General features: G+C 43.8%; 1 protein-coding gene across 3 annotated transcripts in view; it reads right to left on the reverse strand.

Annotated features, from left to right (window-relative positions):
- Positions 1–14400, reverse strand: part of PRDM15 (PR/SET domain 15) — a 75962-nt gene that overhangs the window by 8750 nt on the left and 52812 nt on the right. For all 3 annotated transcript variants that reach the window (XM_040339021.1, XM_040339022.1, XM_040339020.1), the window contains 8 exons: positions 13622–13753; positions 13404–13538; positions 11734–11897; positions 7092–7171; positions 6883–7002; positions 3487–3618; positions 3204–3287; positions 417–589 (listed from right to left, as the gene is read on the reverse strand). In XM_040339021.1, the coding sequence (XP_040194955.1) occupies positions 417–589; positions 3204–3287; positions 3487–3618; positions 6883–7002; positions 7092–7171; positions 11734–11897; positions 13404–13538; positions 13622–13753 (1020 nt within the window). The remainder of the gene's footprint in view (positions 1–416; positions 590–3203; positions 3288–3486; positions 3619–6882; positions 7003–7091; positions 7172–11733; positions 11898–13403; positions 13539–13621; positions 13754–14400) is intronic.

Below are 14400 nucleotides of genomic sequence, written 5' to 3' on the forward strand. Positions count from 1 at the left end.
AAACGACGGAAGCGCCACCTAGCGGCCAGCGTAAATATGCACCCCAAGATACGACGGCGTAAGACTTACGCCAGTCGGATCTTAGCCTAATTTCGGCGTATCTTGCTTTCTGAATACAGAAAGAAGATATGCCGGCGCAGCTTTGAATTTACGTGGCGTATCTATAGATACGCCGGCGTAAATTCTTGCTGAATCTAGCCCATTGTTTTTTTCAAAATTGTTGCCGTTAGTTTATAGCGCAAAAAATTTAAAACCGCAGAGGTGATCAAATACCAACAAAAGAAAGCTCTATTTGTGAAAAAAAAAGGCTGCAAATTTTGTTTGGGTACAGCGTCGCTCGACCACGCAATTGTCAGTTAAAACAACGCAGTGCCAAATTGTGGTAAAATCTTCGGGGGCTGGAGTGGTTAACCTACCTCCGGGTGCTTCCTCCGTAAGTGGCGGCTCATGGAGGCTCGGGTGGAGACCTTTGTTCCGCACAGATGACAGCTCTGAGCCTCCACCTTGTCATGAGTGAGCTGGACGTGTTTCTGGAGCATGTATTCCGTGACGTACTTCTTATCGCACACGGAGCAAGTCCACTGCTTTCCTAGAGACCCAAAATAGAGACGCGGCAAAGGTGTGCGAGAAAAAAAAAAAAGGTTAAATCAGAACTCTATATAGTAGAGCTATTAGGATTTCTAAACATATTCAGAGTTGTGTACATTTCTAGAGCTAGGAGGGATCATGTGAACACCAGCGCAACTCCTAAACTAGAATGAGTTGCCATCTGTGCTTGCCCTGCTTTTTTTTTTTTTTTTAAATAAAAATAACACACGTTATACTCTGCTGCTCTGTGTAATGGTTTTGCACAGAGCATCCCCAATCCTCCTCTTCTGGGGTGCCCCATTGCAATTTCCATGGGGGCAAGCATGTGGGCTCGCTCCCAAGTCCCACAGCAAGGAGGGAGACAGCGGCTGGGGCAGCTGCGCTCGTGCACATCACTGGATCAGATTGGGGGGGGGGGCTGCTTAGAGTGATGAGTTTTTTTTTAACCATAAAGTGGATGTAAAGTCACTCTCCTCCTTTCTAAACTATTACCATAGTGCTGTTCTATAAGGATATAGATGCCTCCTGCATGTATCCTTACCTGTCGCATGTCTCCCCTCTGTCTGTTATAAGAACTGAAAAACTGCAGATTCTGTGGGCGGATCTGTTGTCTGGAGCTTGGTGGGTGGAGTCGTGATGTCAGTAAACTCCCCGCCCTCCTCTACACTCCCCTTGTCAACATGCATTTTTTTTCCTGTGCATTCCTTACACTAAATTCTGCTATGATCACTAACATCCAGTCAAAACCCAGAAAAGTAACCACATGACTTCAGAAAAAGAGTGGGGGGGGGGTGGGAATTAAAAAATAATGCCTGTCTCCAGGCTAGTGCATGAGATATGTAAATAACCTGTCACTCACAGCAAGGGGGCGGAACGGACCAAGGTTTTTCTCTGCAAGTCCGTTTTATTCCACTGAACAATAAAAGAGGATTGCTCAGAGCTGGATTTACTCTGTGTGGCAAGACTGGGCACAGATGATAGGAAATCTTTTACTCTACATTGTAACATAAAAATAAAAAAATAAAAATATTCGGGTTTACATCCACTTTAACCACTTAAGGACCGCCTCCTGCACATATAAGTCAGCAGAATGGCACGGCTGGGCACATGTACGTACTGTACTAGTACCCAGCCGTGGGTCGCGGGCGCGCGCCCGCGACCCGGTCCGAAGCTCCGGGACCCGATCGCTGCTGGAGACCCGCGATCGGTCCCCGAAGCTGAAGAACGGGGAGAGCCGTGTGTAAACACGGCTTCCCCGTGCTTCACTGTGGTGGCTGCATTGATCGTGTCATCCCTTTTATAGGGGGACACAATCGATGACATCACACCTACGGCCACACCCCCCTACAGTTGTAAACACACTTCAGGGAACACATACCCCCATCAGCGCCCCCTTGTGGTTAAAGTGGAGTTCCACCCATTTTTTATGTTTGTCTGTGCTGCATGCTCTTATCTCATAGTGTTCAGAATGGACAATTTTTATTTAATTTGTTGCTTGTAAATACCTTTATTTTGTAGTCCTTCATTACTTCCTCCTCCTTATTTGCCTAGGCTATTTGCAAGGGTTTCTGGGATAGGCATCATGTTTCCCAGTAGTCCTTGCAAACCTGACTGAAACCTATTACATTGCTTGTGCACTGAGCATGTGCGAGATATGCAAAGCTGAAATCCAGGAAGTCATACAGTCTGGCTTCATGATGCCCACGCTTAAGATGGCCACGGTCTATTTCTAGATTATAAACTATCTAAATGCTGTAACAACCTAACAAAACGAACCTTAGTTTACAGACTAACTTTACTAGAATACATTAAGCTTGTGTATTACAGGGGTATTTATATTTAAAAGGTGAAATTGTGGGTGGAACTCCCCTTTAACTCCAAAACTGCAACTGCCATTTTCACGATAAACAATGCATTTAAAATGCATTTTGCTGTGAAAATTACAATGGTCCCAAAAATGTGTCAAAATTGTCCGAAGTGTCCGCTATAATGTCGCAGTCACGAAAAAAAAAAAAAAAAAAAACGCTGATCGCCGCCATTAGTAGTAAAAAAAAAAGTTTTTTTTATAAAAATGCAATAAAAACTATTCCCTATTTTGTAAACGCTATAAATTTTGCGCAAACCAACCGATAAACGCTTATTGCGATTTTTTTTTACCAAATAGGTAGAATACGTATCGGCCTAAACTGAGTAAAAAAAATATTTTTTTTATATATTTTTGGGGGATAATTATTATAGCAAAAAGTAAAAAATATTGAATTTTTTTCAAAATTGTCGCTCTATTTTTGTTTATAGCGCAAAAAATAAAAACCGAGGTGATCAAATACCACCAAAAGAAAGCTCTATTTGTGGGAAAAAAAGGACGGCAATTTTGTTTGGGAGCCACGTCGCAAGACCGCGCAATTGTCAAAGCGACGCAGTGCCGAATCGCAAAAAGGGGCAAGGTCCTTTAGCTGCATTTTGGTCCGGGTCTTAAGTGGTTAATGCATAGGATGCATTAAGGTGAAAAAACACGAGAGTTTACAACCCCTTTTAATGCATGAGCAAAATGTGTTGTAGCTGCCAATGACGAAACAGAATATTTCTACATTGGAACAGGGAAGAGCCGTATTTACCGGTGTGTACAAGTTTGTGGGTCTCCATTGTGTTCTTCTCACTGAATGTCTTTCCGCACAGCTCACACATGAAATCTTTGATACCTTTAAAACAAGAAGGAGACACATAAGCGAAGGATACGTGAAGGAAAAGAAAAACCAACACACACACACACAAACTACTTTCAGGCTAAAAACCATCAAGGCATTAGAACCGCTTCAAGCCATATAGAGAAAGGAGTTTGCCTCAATAACGTGACTTTGCCCGGCAGCTGTGGGATCCGCCCATTGCCGTTCCTCTTACCTGTGTGCCTTTTGTAGTGCTTCAGCATGTTGACTTTCTGTGCAAACTTGCGGTGACACTCTACACACTCGTACTCCTTAATGCCTTTGTGTAGCTTCATGTGATGCCGCAGGGCATGTTTGGTCTTCATTCCTGGAGGTCAGTAGTATAAAGATGACTGATCTTATTAAAGTTCATCTAAAAATCTAACCGAACAACATTTAAAAAAGGGGAGAATTAAAAAGTAGGACTTAAGGCCTTCTTACAGCTTTGGAAAATTGGAAAGAGACTGCGCTAAATACTAGACAAAAAAGAAAAAGAAAAAGAAAAAGAAAAAGAAAAAGAAAAAGAAAAAGAAAAAGAAAAAGCGAAAGAAAGAAAAGCGAAAGAAAGAAAAGCGAAAGAAAGAAAAGCGAAAGAAAGAAAAGCGAAAGAAAGAAAGAGAGAAAAAAAGAAAGAAAAAGAAAGAGAAAAAAAGAAAGAAAAAGAAAGAGAAAAAAAGAAAGAAAGAAAGAAAGAAAGAGAAAAAAAGAAAGAAAAAGAAAGAGAAAAAAAGAAAGAAAAAGAAAGAGAAAAAAAGAAAGAAAGAAAGAGAGAAAGAAAGAAAGAAAGAAAGAAAAGAGAAAGAAAGAAAGAAAGAAAGAAAGAAAGAAAGAAAGAAAGAAAAGAGAAAGAAAGAAAGAAAGAAAGAAAGAAAGAAAGAAAAGAGAAAGAAAGAAAGAAAGAAAGAAAAGAGAAAGAAAGAAAGAAAGAAAGAAAAGAGAAAGAAAGAAAGAAAGAAAAAAAAAAAGAAAGAAAGAAAGAAAAAAAGAAAGAAAGAAAAAAAAAAAGAAAGATAAAGAAAGAGAGAGAGAGAGAAAGATAAAACAATAGATAAAGAAAGAAAGAAAGAAAGAAAGAAAGAAAGAAAGAAAGAAAGACTGCAATGAAATCACAGTCTATTCAATCCAAGAGCTGTGATTACCATGTAAAGCAATAGAAACCAAAAAACAAACCGTGAAAAAAATATAAATCGCGCTACCTCTAAACCATGTGAAACAAATGTTTGAATCACAAAACTATGTGATATATATTGATATAAATCATAAACTATGTGGTATATATAAATCACTAATATACCAAAAAACAAGAGAGGTTGATAGCCACTAGAGGGCACTATATAGCACTCTCAAGTCCCTCAATAACAGCGAAACAGTGATAAATGAACATCAATTTTTTTTTTAGATCATATCATTAGATCAATAAATATTAACCAAAAATAAAAAATATATATATATATAGACATATAAATAAAACAAATATTGTAGCAATAAAGTCCATGAATGTTTAACACATGAAATGCCAAACACCCGTGCTCTGTGCCAAATTCCAAAATCAGTTGAAAACGTGTCCAAAGAAAAGTGATGTATCCTCCACCAAAATATACCAAAAAATTACCAAAATTACCAAATCGCCATGATCCCTTATGATAGGGGATCATGAACAGCATATAATAGGTAGTCTTGGAGCAGCGCGGTCGTCACCCAAGAGCTCCAAACGTTCCCCCAGTGGACGGGTGTCTGGGAATTTGTGTACCGGCTGGCACTTCAGATTTAGGCCATTTTTTTACTGCATGTTTGTAAGTGCAACACAACTTTTAATAAATCTTTTTTTTACTAATTTAATGCGCTATGTGGAGCCGTTATTGTTGGTGGGCATTCATGTTGGTGAAGTTTAATCACTTGTGGATGAGACCCAATGTTAAGGATCGTATCTGTCTGAACTGCAAGACTGGGAGCAACTACCTATTATATGCTGTTCATGATCCCCTGTCATAAGGGATCATGGCGATTTGGTAAGGAGCCCATCTATAGTTTGGTGGAGGATACATCACTTTGCTTTGGACACGTTTTCAACTGATTTTGGAATTTGGCACAGAGCACGGGTGTTTGGCATTTCATGTGTTAAACATTCATGGACTTTATTTCTACAATATTTGTTTTATTTATATGTCTATATATATATTAAAATTGTTGGTTAATATTTATTGATCTAATGATATGATCTAAAAAAAAAATAAAAAAAAAATGTTCATTTATCACTGTTTCACTGTTGAGGGAATTGAGGGTGCTATATAGTGCCCTCTAGTGGCTATCAACCTCTCCTGTTTTTTGGTATATTAGTGATTTATATATCCCATCATATGCCACATAGCTAATGATTTATGTCAATATATATCACAAAGTTTTGTGTGATTTGTGATTCAAACATTTGTTTCACATGGTTTAGAGGTAGCGCGATTTATATTTTTTTCACTTCTAACAGCTTTATTGAAAAAAAGGAGACAAAAAAAAAAAAAGTGCTTGTAGGAAGAGCCCAGCCACAGGACCTGTTAACCAATTCTGCCCCGAGCCTAAGGCTGCATTCACACCTAGGCATATTGTTGCCTGTAGCGCGACGCTATTGCAGCCTGCAATACGCTGGAGGGGTGATTTTACATTATTGGCTATGGCGATGGTTCACATCTCCACGCCGAAACGCCTGAAGCTCAAAACAAGTCCCGGACCTTTTTTTCAGGCGGCTTTCGGCGTTCGGCCATAGCCGACAATGTTGATCACCCCTCCTGTGTATGTTACCGCAGCGTATTTTACGGCCCAGATTCTCGTAGAATCGCCTATCTTTAGGCGGGCGTAGCGCATCTGAGATACACTACGCCGCCGTAACTTAGAGCGTCATGTCCCGTGTTCTCAAAGAACTTGTGCTTTAAGTTACGCCGGCGTAGTGTAACTGGGCCGGCGTAAGCCCGCCTAATTCAAATGTGGAAGTGGTGGGCGTGTTTTATGGAAATTAATCGTGACCCCCACGTAATTGACGCTTTTTTCGAACGGCGCATGCTCAGTATCACGTCGAATTTTCAAATTAAATTGCGCCCGCTCAATGCCTAGTCGACGTGAACGTAACTTACGTCCAGTCCCATTCACGGACGACTTACACAAACGACGTAAAAAAATTTGACGCTGTTCCGACATCCATACCCAACATTGGTACGCCTCATATAGCAGGGGTAACTTTACGCCGTAAAAAAAAAGCGCCGGCCGCACGTACGTTTTGAGAATCGGCGTATCTAGCTCATTACCATATTCGACACTTAAATCAACAGAAGCGCCACCTAGCGGCCAGCGTAAATATGCAACTTGGATACGACGGCGTAAGAGACGGTCGGATCTAAGACAAATCTATGCGTAACTGATTCTAAGAATCGGGCGCATAGATACAATGCCTCAAACTCAGAGTTACGACGGCGTATCTGGAGATACGCCGGCGTAACTCCTACGAGAATCTGGGCCCTTCTATCTTGTGCCCGCCAACATGTATTCCTTGAGCATCATAAAGTTAATCAGTAATCTATTCCAGTGTAATACAACGCATGCACATTACCTTTCCCACACTCTGCACATAGATACTCGCGGATGTTATCATGGACTCTCATGTGTTCTTTTAACATGTCCTTCCTGGCGAACGACTTTCCACACTGTTCACACCCGTGGCTTTTTACCCCTGGAAGGAACGCAATGCGCAATTAATGAACTGAAATGGATTTCTATGTAAATCGGTTTCTGAAGACAAGGAAGCATTCCCTACAATACCTGAGTGAATAAGTTTGTGTCTGTCCAGGTTTCCTATGCTGTTGAAAATCCGGCCACAAACTTCACACGGATGTATGTATCTGCAAGAAAACACGACAAGGACATACCATATCAACACACAGCAAGTTGCACAATATGGGCTGTACAATACCAATAGACCGCAGCATTAAGGCCCCTTTCACACTGGGGCAGCGGTAAAGCGCCGCAAAGAGCCTCTGCAGAGGCGGTATAGCCGCGGTGCCCCATTGATTTCAATGGGCAGGAGCAGTGGAGGAGCGTTTTACACACACCATTCCTTCACCGCTCCAAAGATGCTGCTGGCAGGAGCGCACCGTTCCAGTGTATAACGCCATTTTTAGCGTTCTAGCGCCTGCAAAGCGACCCAGTGTGAAAGGGGTCTAAAGTGAACCAGTACTGGCCAAAAACAATTTCTAAAGTAACAGTGGTGCAGAAGTTCCGAACCTTGTGGTACCCGTGTGTGGTCTTGTTGGGGGACCCCGTGTGTGGTCTTGTTGGGGGACCCCCGTGTGTGGTCTTGTTGGGGGACCCCCGTGTGTGGTCTTGTTGGGGGACCCCCGTGTGTGGTCTTGTTGGGGGACCCCCGTGTGTGGTCTTGTTGGGGGACCCCCGTGTGTGGTCTTGTTGGGGGACCCCCGTGTGTGGTCTTGTTGGGGGATTAGCGTCAGGAAGCTAGTTGTTCGGTAATTTGGACAGAGTATAATCCCCAATCCTCATTAAATTAGTAGGTACGATGCCCGGTGGGTGTGGAGATGCGACTTGGTGTACATCTTGCGGTATGCGTTCCATGATCATCCGATCGAGGGCGAATACTGCTGTGCAAAATGTAAACACACTGGGGCAGATTCAGGTACCTGCGCACCTAGTTACGGCGGCGCAGCGTATTGTATTTACGCTACGCAACTTACAGGGGCAAGTGCAGTATTCACAAAGCACTTGCTCCGTAAGTTACGGCGGCGTAGCGTAAATGGGGCCGGCGTAAGCCCGCGTAATTCAAATGTGGAAGGGGGGCGTGTTTTATGCGAATGTGTGATGACCTGACGTGATTGACGTGTTTTACGAACGGCGCATGCGCCGTCCGTGTACATATGCAGTGTGCATTGCTCTCAAGTACGCCGCAACGACGTATTGGTTTTGACGTGAACGTAAATTACGTCCAGCCCTATTCACTAACAACTTACGCAAACAACGTAAAAAATTCAAATTTCGAAGCGGGAACGACGTCCATACTTAACATTGGCTGCGCCTCCTAATAGCAGGAGCAACGTTACGCCGAAAAAGCCTTACGCAAACGACGTAAAAAACTACCGCCGGGCGCACGTACGTTCGTGAATCGACGTAACTAGGTAATTTGCATATTCTACTCCGGAAACAACGGAAGCGCCCCTAGCGGTCAACGTAATATTGCACACAATTATACGCCGCCGCATTCAAGTTACGTCGGCGGAGGAAGCCTATTTTTTAAGCGTATCTGCCTTTGAGAATCGGCGCAACGATACACCGGCGCAGATTTCAAATTACAGCGGCGTATCTGGAGATACGCCTCCGTAAAAGCTACCTGAATCTGCCCCACTGTTTCCCTGGAAGCCCAGGTTCTGAATCTGGGGAAGCAACTGTCAGCACTGAGAAGACCCTCCATACTAAAGGAGAGCCAGGAACCAGCAGAGAGGTGGGTGGAGACAGAGGTGCAGGCACTAGAAAAGAGTAGATGGGTGACAGTCAGGAAGGGTAGAGGTGAAAGGGCAGTGGAGGCCAATACAGGGCTGGAACATCCCAATAAGTACGCTCCATTGAGTGACATTGGTGAAACCAGCACTGCTGGAGCTGAGGGACTCTCCTAGCTGCCAGGGAAAAGACAGATTCTGGTGGTAGGGGGACTCAATTCTTAGAAGGACGGAGAGGGCAATCTATCACAAAGACCCGACGTGCCAAACTGTATGTTGTCTACCGGCGCTCAGGTTCGACACATCATGATCTGGTGGACAGATTACTGGGAGGGGCTGGGGAAGACCCGGCTGTCATGGTGCACGTTGGCACCAATGACAAGGTCAGAGGCAGATGGAGTGTCCTAAAGAACGATTTTAGGGACTTAGGAGCCAAATTGAAGAAAGGGACCTCCAAGGTACCAGTACCTCGAACCACACCCGAAAGGCAGAGGGAGATCAGGGAAGTAAACAAGTGGCTGAAGAGCTGGTGTAGTAAGAGGGGTTTGGGTTCCTGGAGAACTGGGCTGACTTCTCAGTTGGTCGCCATTTCTATAGAAGAAACGAGTGCACCTAAACGAGGAACGGTGCCAATCTACTGGATATAAAAACCACACATAAGGTTGAACTTGATGGACTTGTGTCTTTTTTCAACCTAACCTACTATGTAACCCAATGGCTCTGAGGAAGAGTGGATCTCCCCTTGAAATGCGCAAGCCATCTGGAAGGTCCCCCGGCGTGATGGACACCGTCCTGGTGACCTGGTTGCTTTTTTGTCCACTGTGGACGCTTTTATAACCCACTTGTTTGCGAGTACGTTTCCTTCTTTTTGATTTTAATAAACATCACTTGGGTAATGCACAAAGTTAGTGCGTCCTCTTTTCATTCTTTTACAGTGTTTCCACTGGGTATCCCCTGACCCTTGGAGAGCAGCAAGGCCTGTGCATGTACTGGGAGCCATAGGAATTACAGGATCTTTCCATTGCTAGCGCACCACTGAGCGCCGGAAATTTTGTTTGACAGAAAAAAATAATAATTCTGCTTCCACCACATCAATTTCCGGGACAACATGTTAATTTGCTGCCCAATCTATCCCACCAATTTTCAGATGCCATTGTAACAAGATATTCCCTTTACCCGTCAGTGGTCATAATGTTATTTCTGATTGGTGTATATTACCTGTATGTTTTAATAAAGATCCCCACTTCCCTTGTACCTCACCTGCAATACAAACGAGTGAGCCGTGCTTTGTACGCACGAGATTGGGAGGTGCATGCTGGGTAGCCAGCTGCCTCATATCCTGGACGAAACTGAAACTGAAAACTCCGTAAATTACTTGAGCTACGCTTCATTCACGAAGCATTTGCTCCGTAATTTGCGGGGGCGTTTCGTAAAAGTGGCCGGTGTAAGCGCGCGTAATTTAAATGATCCCGTAGGGGGCGTGGATCATTTAAATTAGGCGCGTTCCCGCGCCGAACGTACTGCGCATGCTCCGTCGGGAAAATTTCCCGACGTGCATTGCGGTAAATGACGTCGCAAGGACGTCATTTGCTTTGACGTGAACGTAAATGGCGTCCAGCGCCATTCACGATTCACTTACGAAAACGACGTAAAATTAGAACGACGTGTATACTTACCATTGGCTGCGCCTCCTAATAGCAGGAGCAGCCTTACGCAGAAAGCGACGAACGCAAACGACGTAAAACGCGAACGCCGGGCGCGCGTACGTTTGTGAATCGGCGTGAGTATGCAATTTGCATACTCTACGCTGACCACTACGGGAACGCCACCTAGCGGCCAGCGTAAGAATGCAGCCTAAGATACGACGGCATAAGAGCCTTATGCCAGTCATATCTTAGGCTACAGTCGGCGTATCGAGCTTTCTGAATACAGAAAGTCGATACGCCGGCGCTACTTAGCAATTACGCTGCGTATCTATGGATACGCAGGCGTAATTGCTACTTGAATCTACTATATATATATATATATATATATATATATATAATCTCCCATATGCCAGATTGCATTAGTTACCCTGCGACTATCACGGGAGTGCTTCTGTAGCGACTTCAGGAGTAGTTCATGCACTACTTTGCAGTAACTTTCAGGCAGCTTGAGGGCCATAGACTTCAATGATAACCCTCAAAAGTTGCATGAAGAGTCGTACCTGAAATGGGTCAGACCTTGCAAAAGGGAAAAAAAAAAGTCTCATCCAAGTCGCACCCATCCAAGGTTGCATCAAAGTTGCACAACTTTGGAGCTGTACAAGTATGAATGGAGCCTGAAAGTCTGCCTTTAAAGTGGATGTAAACCCTCCATACACCCAGTGTAGTGAACAGCCTCAGATGGTACAGAGATTAACCAAATCTCCCTACATAGGTTATATATGTATATCTGCTGTCTTCACATTTATATACGGTTTAGAAAGTTCAGATTTTGTTAGGAGATTTTCTCTTCCTGGTTAACACAGCGTGTGATGTCTGGACATACAGCCAAGATAGCTAACATTGCTGATTGGAGGAAAGGCGCACACCCCCTCTCATCATAGGCAGAGACTCTCAGAGCCGTTTTCTAATAGGAGCTGCTCTCTGCTACTCTATTTTAGCAACCTCCTTCTCAGGCTGCTTTCATCTAAAAATTCAAAGAATTTGTCAGGAGTTCTCAGGCTGATAACAAAGGAACCGTTCAGAAGAGAGCTACAAGATTTAGCTCATTGAAAAGAGATAACAAAATACTGCAGATAAATGTGCCCTGCTCAAATTTCATGAATCGGGTTTACATCCACTTTAATATTATAGTTACTCCATTACTCACTCTGGTTGTGGATGAACCATCTGCAGTAGACTCTGATATGAGATGGTGATGAGGAAAATCATAGACACACATAATGAAGGAAGCCTGGTTCAGTACAGGACCCTTACTTTTGCACCTCTGGATCAGGAAGGTTCTCCCGGTGAATGACCATGTGGGCGTGGTATGTTGCTTTGAGGGCGAACCGCCGGTGACAGATACTGCAATTGTACCCATTCTCAGCATGGATATCCATAATGTGCTTCAAGTAGTCCTTCCCCCGAGCAAAGGAGATCTAAGAAAACAATTACAGACATTACGTTTGCACCACATCGCTTCCAGCTCTGGCAGATGTCCTCTGGAAAGCAGAGATCAGGGCTTTAAAAAAAAATCACACATTATATATATATATATATATATATATATATATATATATATATATATAAAAATCAGAAATATATATATATATATATATATAATCTCATGCAGGGTGCAGGGTAGAGGAGATGTCTGGGGTCTTGTTGACAACAGATGTCTCCATAAAGAGGACCTGTCATGCCTTAGGTCCCTTTCACACAATAGGCCCGATCAGATCAGCCTGTCCCTTTCAGACGGATTTGAGAGGGCCATCCATTGACTTCTATGGGCAGGCAGATGTCAGTGGATACGTTCGCCATCCATCCAGCAAGTCAAATGGGATTGGATGAAAAATGGGCAGGCTGTCTGGTTTCAGCATAGAGAACAGCAGGGTTCTCACAGGTCCGTCTCGGCACAGTGAGCGAAGACGGACCGCCTGCTCAGCAGGGATCAACGGAGCAATCACCCGCTGAGCTAGCGGAGTCCATCCAACAGATCTTCCCTGTGTGAAAGAGGCCTTATTCCTATTACAAGGAAGGTTTACATGTCTTGTAATAGGAATAAAATACTATGGGCTGGATTCATAAAGAATTTACGTCGGCGTATCTATTTATACGCCGCGTAAATTCACAGCTGCGCCGGCGTATCTTCTTTCTGTTGTTCAGAAAGCAAGATACGCCAAAATTAGGCTAAGATACGAGCGGCGTAAGTCTCCTAAGCCGTCGTATCTTAGGGTGCATATTTACGATGGCCGCTAGGTGGCGCTTCCGTCGATTTCAGCGTAGAATATGCAAATGAGCTGGATACGCCGATTCAGAAACGTACGTGCGCGCGGCGGATTTTTTAACGTTGTTTGCGCAAGGCTTTTTTCGGCGCAACTTTACCCCTGGGTCTATGAGGCGTAGCCAATGTTAAGTATGGCCGTCGTTCCCGCGTCGAAATTTAAATAAATTTTACGTCGTTTGCGCAAGTCGTCCGTGAGTGGGGATGGACGTAATTTACGTTCACGTCGAAACCAATACGTCCTTGCGGCGTACTTTGGAGCAATGCACACTTGGATATGTCCCAGATGCGCCATTCGTTAAAAACGTCAATCACGTCGGGTCACCAGTCATTAACATAAAACACGCCCCCCTGTTCCACATTTGAATTAGGCGCGCTTAGGCCGGCCCATTTACGCTACGCCACCGTAACTTAGGAGGCAAGTGCTTTGTGAATACAGCACTTGCCTCTCTAAATTGCGGCGGCGTAGCGTAAATAACATATGCTACGCCCGCACAAACTTACGTCCCCCTACCTGAATCTAGCCCATTGTGTAAAAAAAATAAAAATAAAAAATAAATAAAAATAAAGGGATTTTTACATGTAGGAGAAAAATGTCAGAATTGGCCTGGGTGGGAAGTGGTTAATCTGTACGAACTTGTTGCTCTGTAGTTGTCATTACCTGGCACCTCTTGCAGGCATACTTGTGGGGCTCGGAGTCAACGCTGCCATCGGAGTTGTCATCGTTGTCTTCCGAGGAAATGCCAATCTTCCTGATAAACTCTTCTCGTTGCTGATCGTTCATCAAGGCAATGTCCTAAAATACACACAACCTGTATGAGAATTGCCCATACCCGACCTTGGCACCCAATGGGCGGACTCCTCCTATACAATGCATACCTTGAAATGGATGTGGATGTGGTCTCGGAGGACGTCCACTCGAAAGAATTTGCGGCCGCAGATTTCACAGGTGTATTTCTTGTCTCCGTGAGTGAGGAGATGCTTGTTCATATTACTGCGACAGGAGAACATCTGCAGGGACAGAACACACAGCACAATCCTTACATGCTGCGACTTCTGGGATGACATGTAGATGTAAATATGGCTCCTTGTCCTGGTTTTCATTATTGATATGAATGGAAGCCACAGACTAAAGCATTAAGTTGCCCGACCTAGACTAACAATGTTGCAGACAAGCTGTACACACAGGAAGGTTATATTATTATTATACAGGATTTATATAGTGCCAACAGTTTGCACAGCGCTTTACAACATGAGGGCAGACAGTACAGTTACAATACAAATCAATACAGGAGGAATCAGAGGGCCCTGCTTGTTAGAGCTTACTGTAACGGTATGGTCCGTGATACCCAGAGACTTTTGAAGGATGCGGGGTACTCCTGTGCCAGCTTCACCAATGACTCTTGGGTCATCCTATGTCCAATAGGGGCATAGGATGACTGAGAAATGATATCTCGAATTACATGAGATGGGACAGTAATGATAATTCATGTATTGCAGGATATCTTGAAATATTACAAGTTGTTAATTCTGACCACAAAAGGTCAATAGGAGAGTGTCTCCTTCAATGTAGAACATAGACTGTTGAGGTGCCAATTAAGTCTGCTACTTTTAAGATGTTAATCGCCTCCACCTACCTGGCTGTAGTGAGGAAAGCT

This window comes from Rana temporaria, chromosome 2 (genome assembly GCF_905171775.1).
Source record: "Rana temporaria chromosome 2, aRanTem1.1, whole genome shotgun sequence".
Classification (NCBI taxonomy): Eukaryota; Metazoa; Chordata; class Amphibia; order Anura; family Ranidae; genus Rana; species Rana temporaria.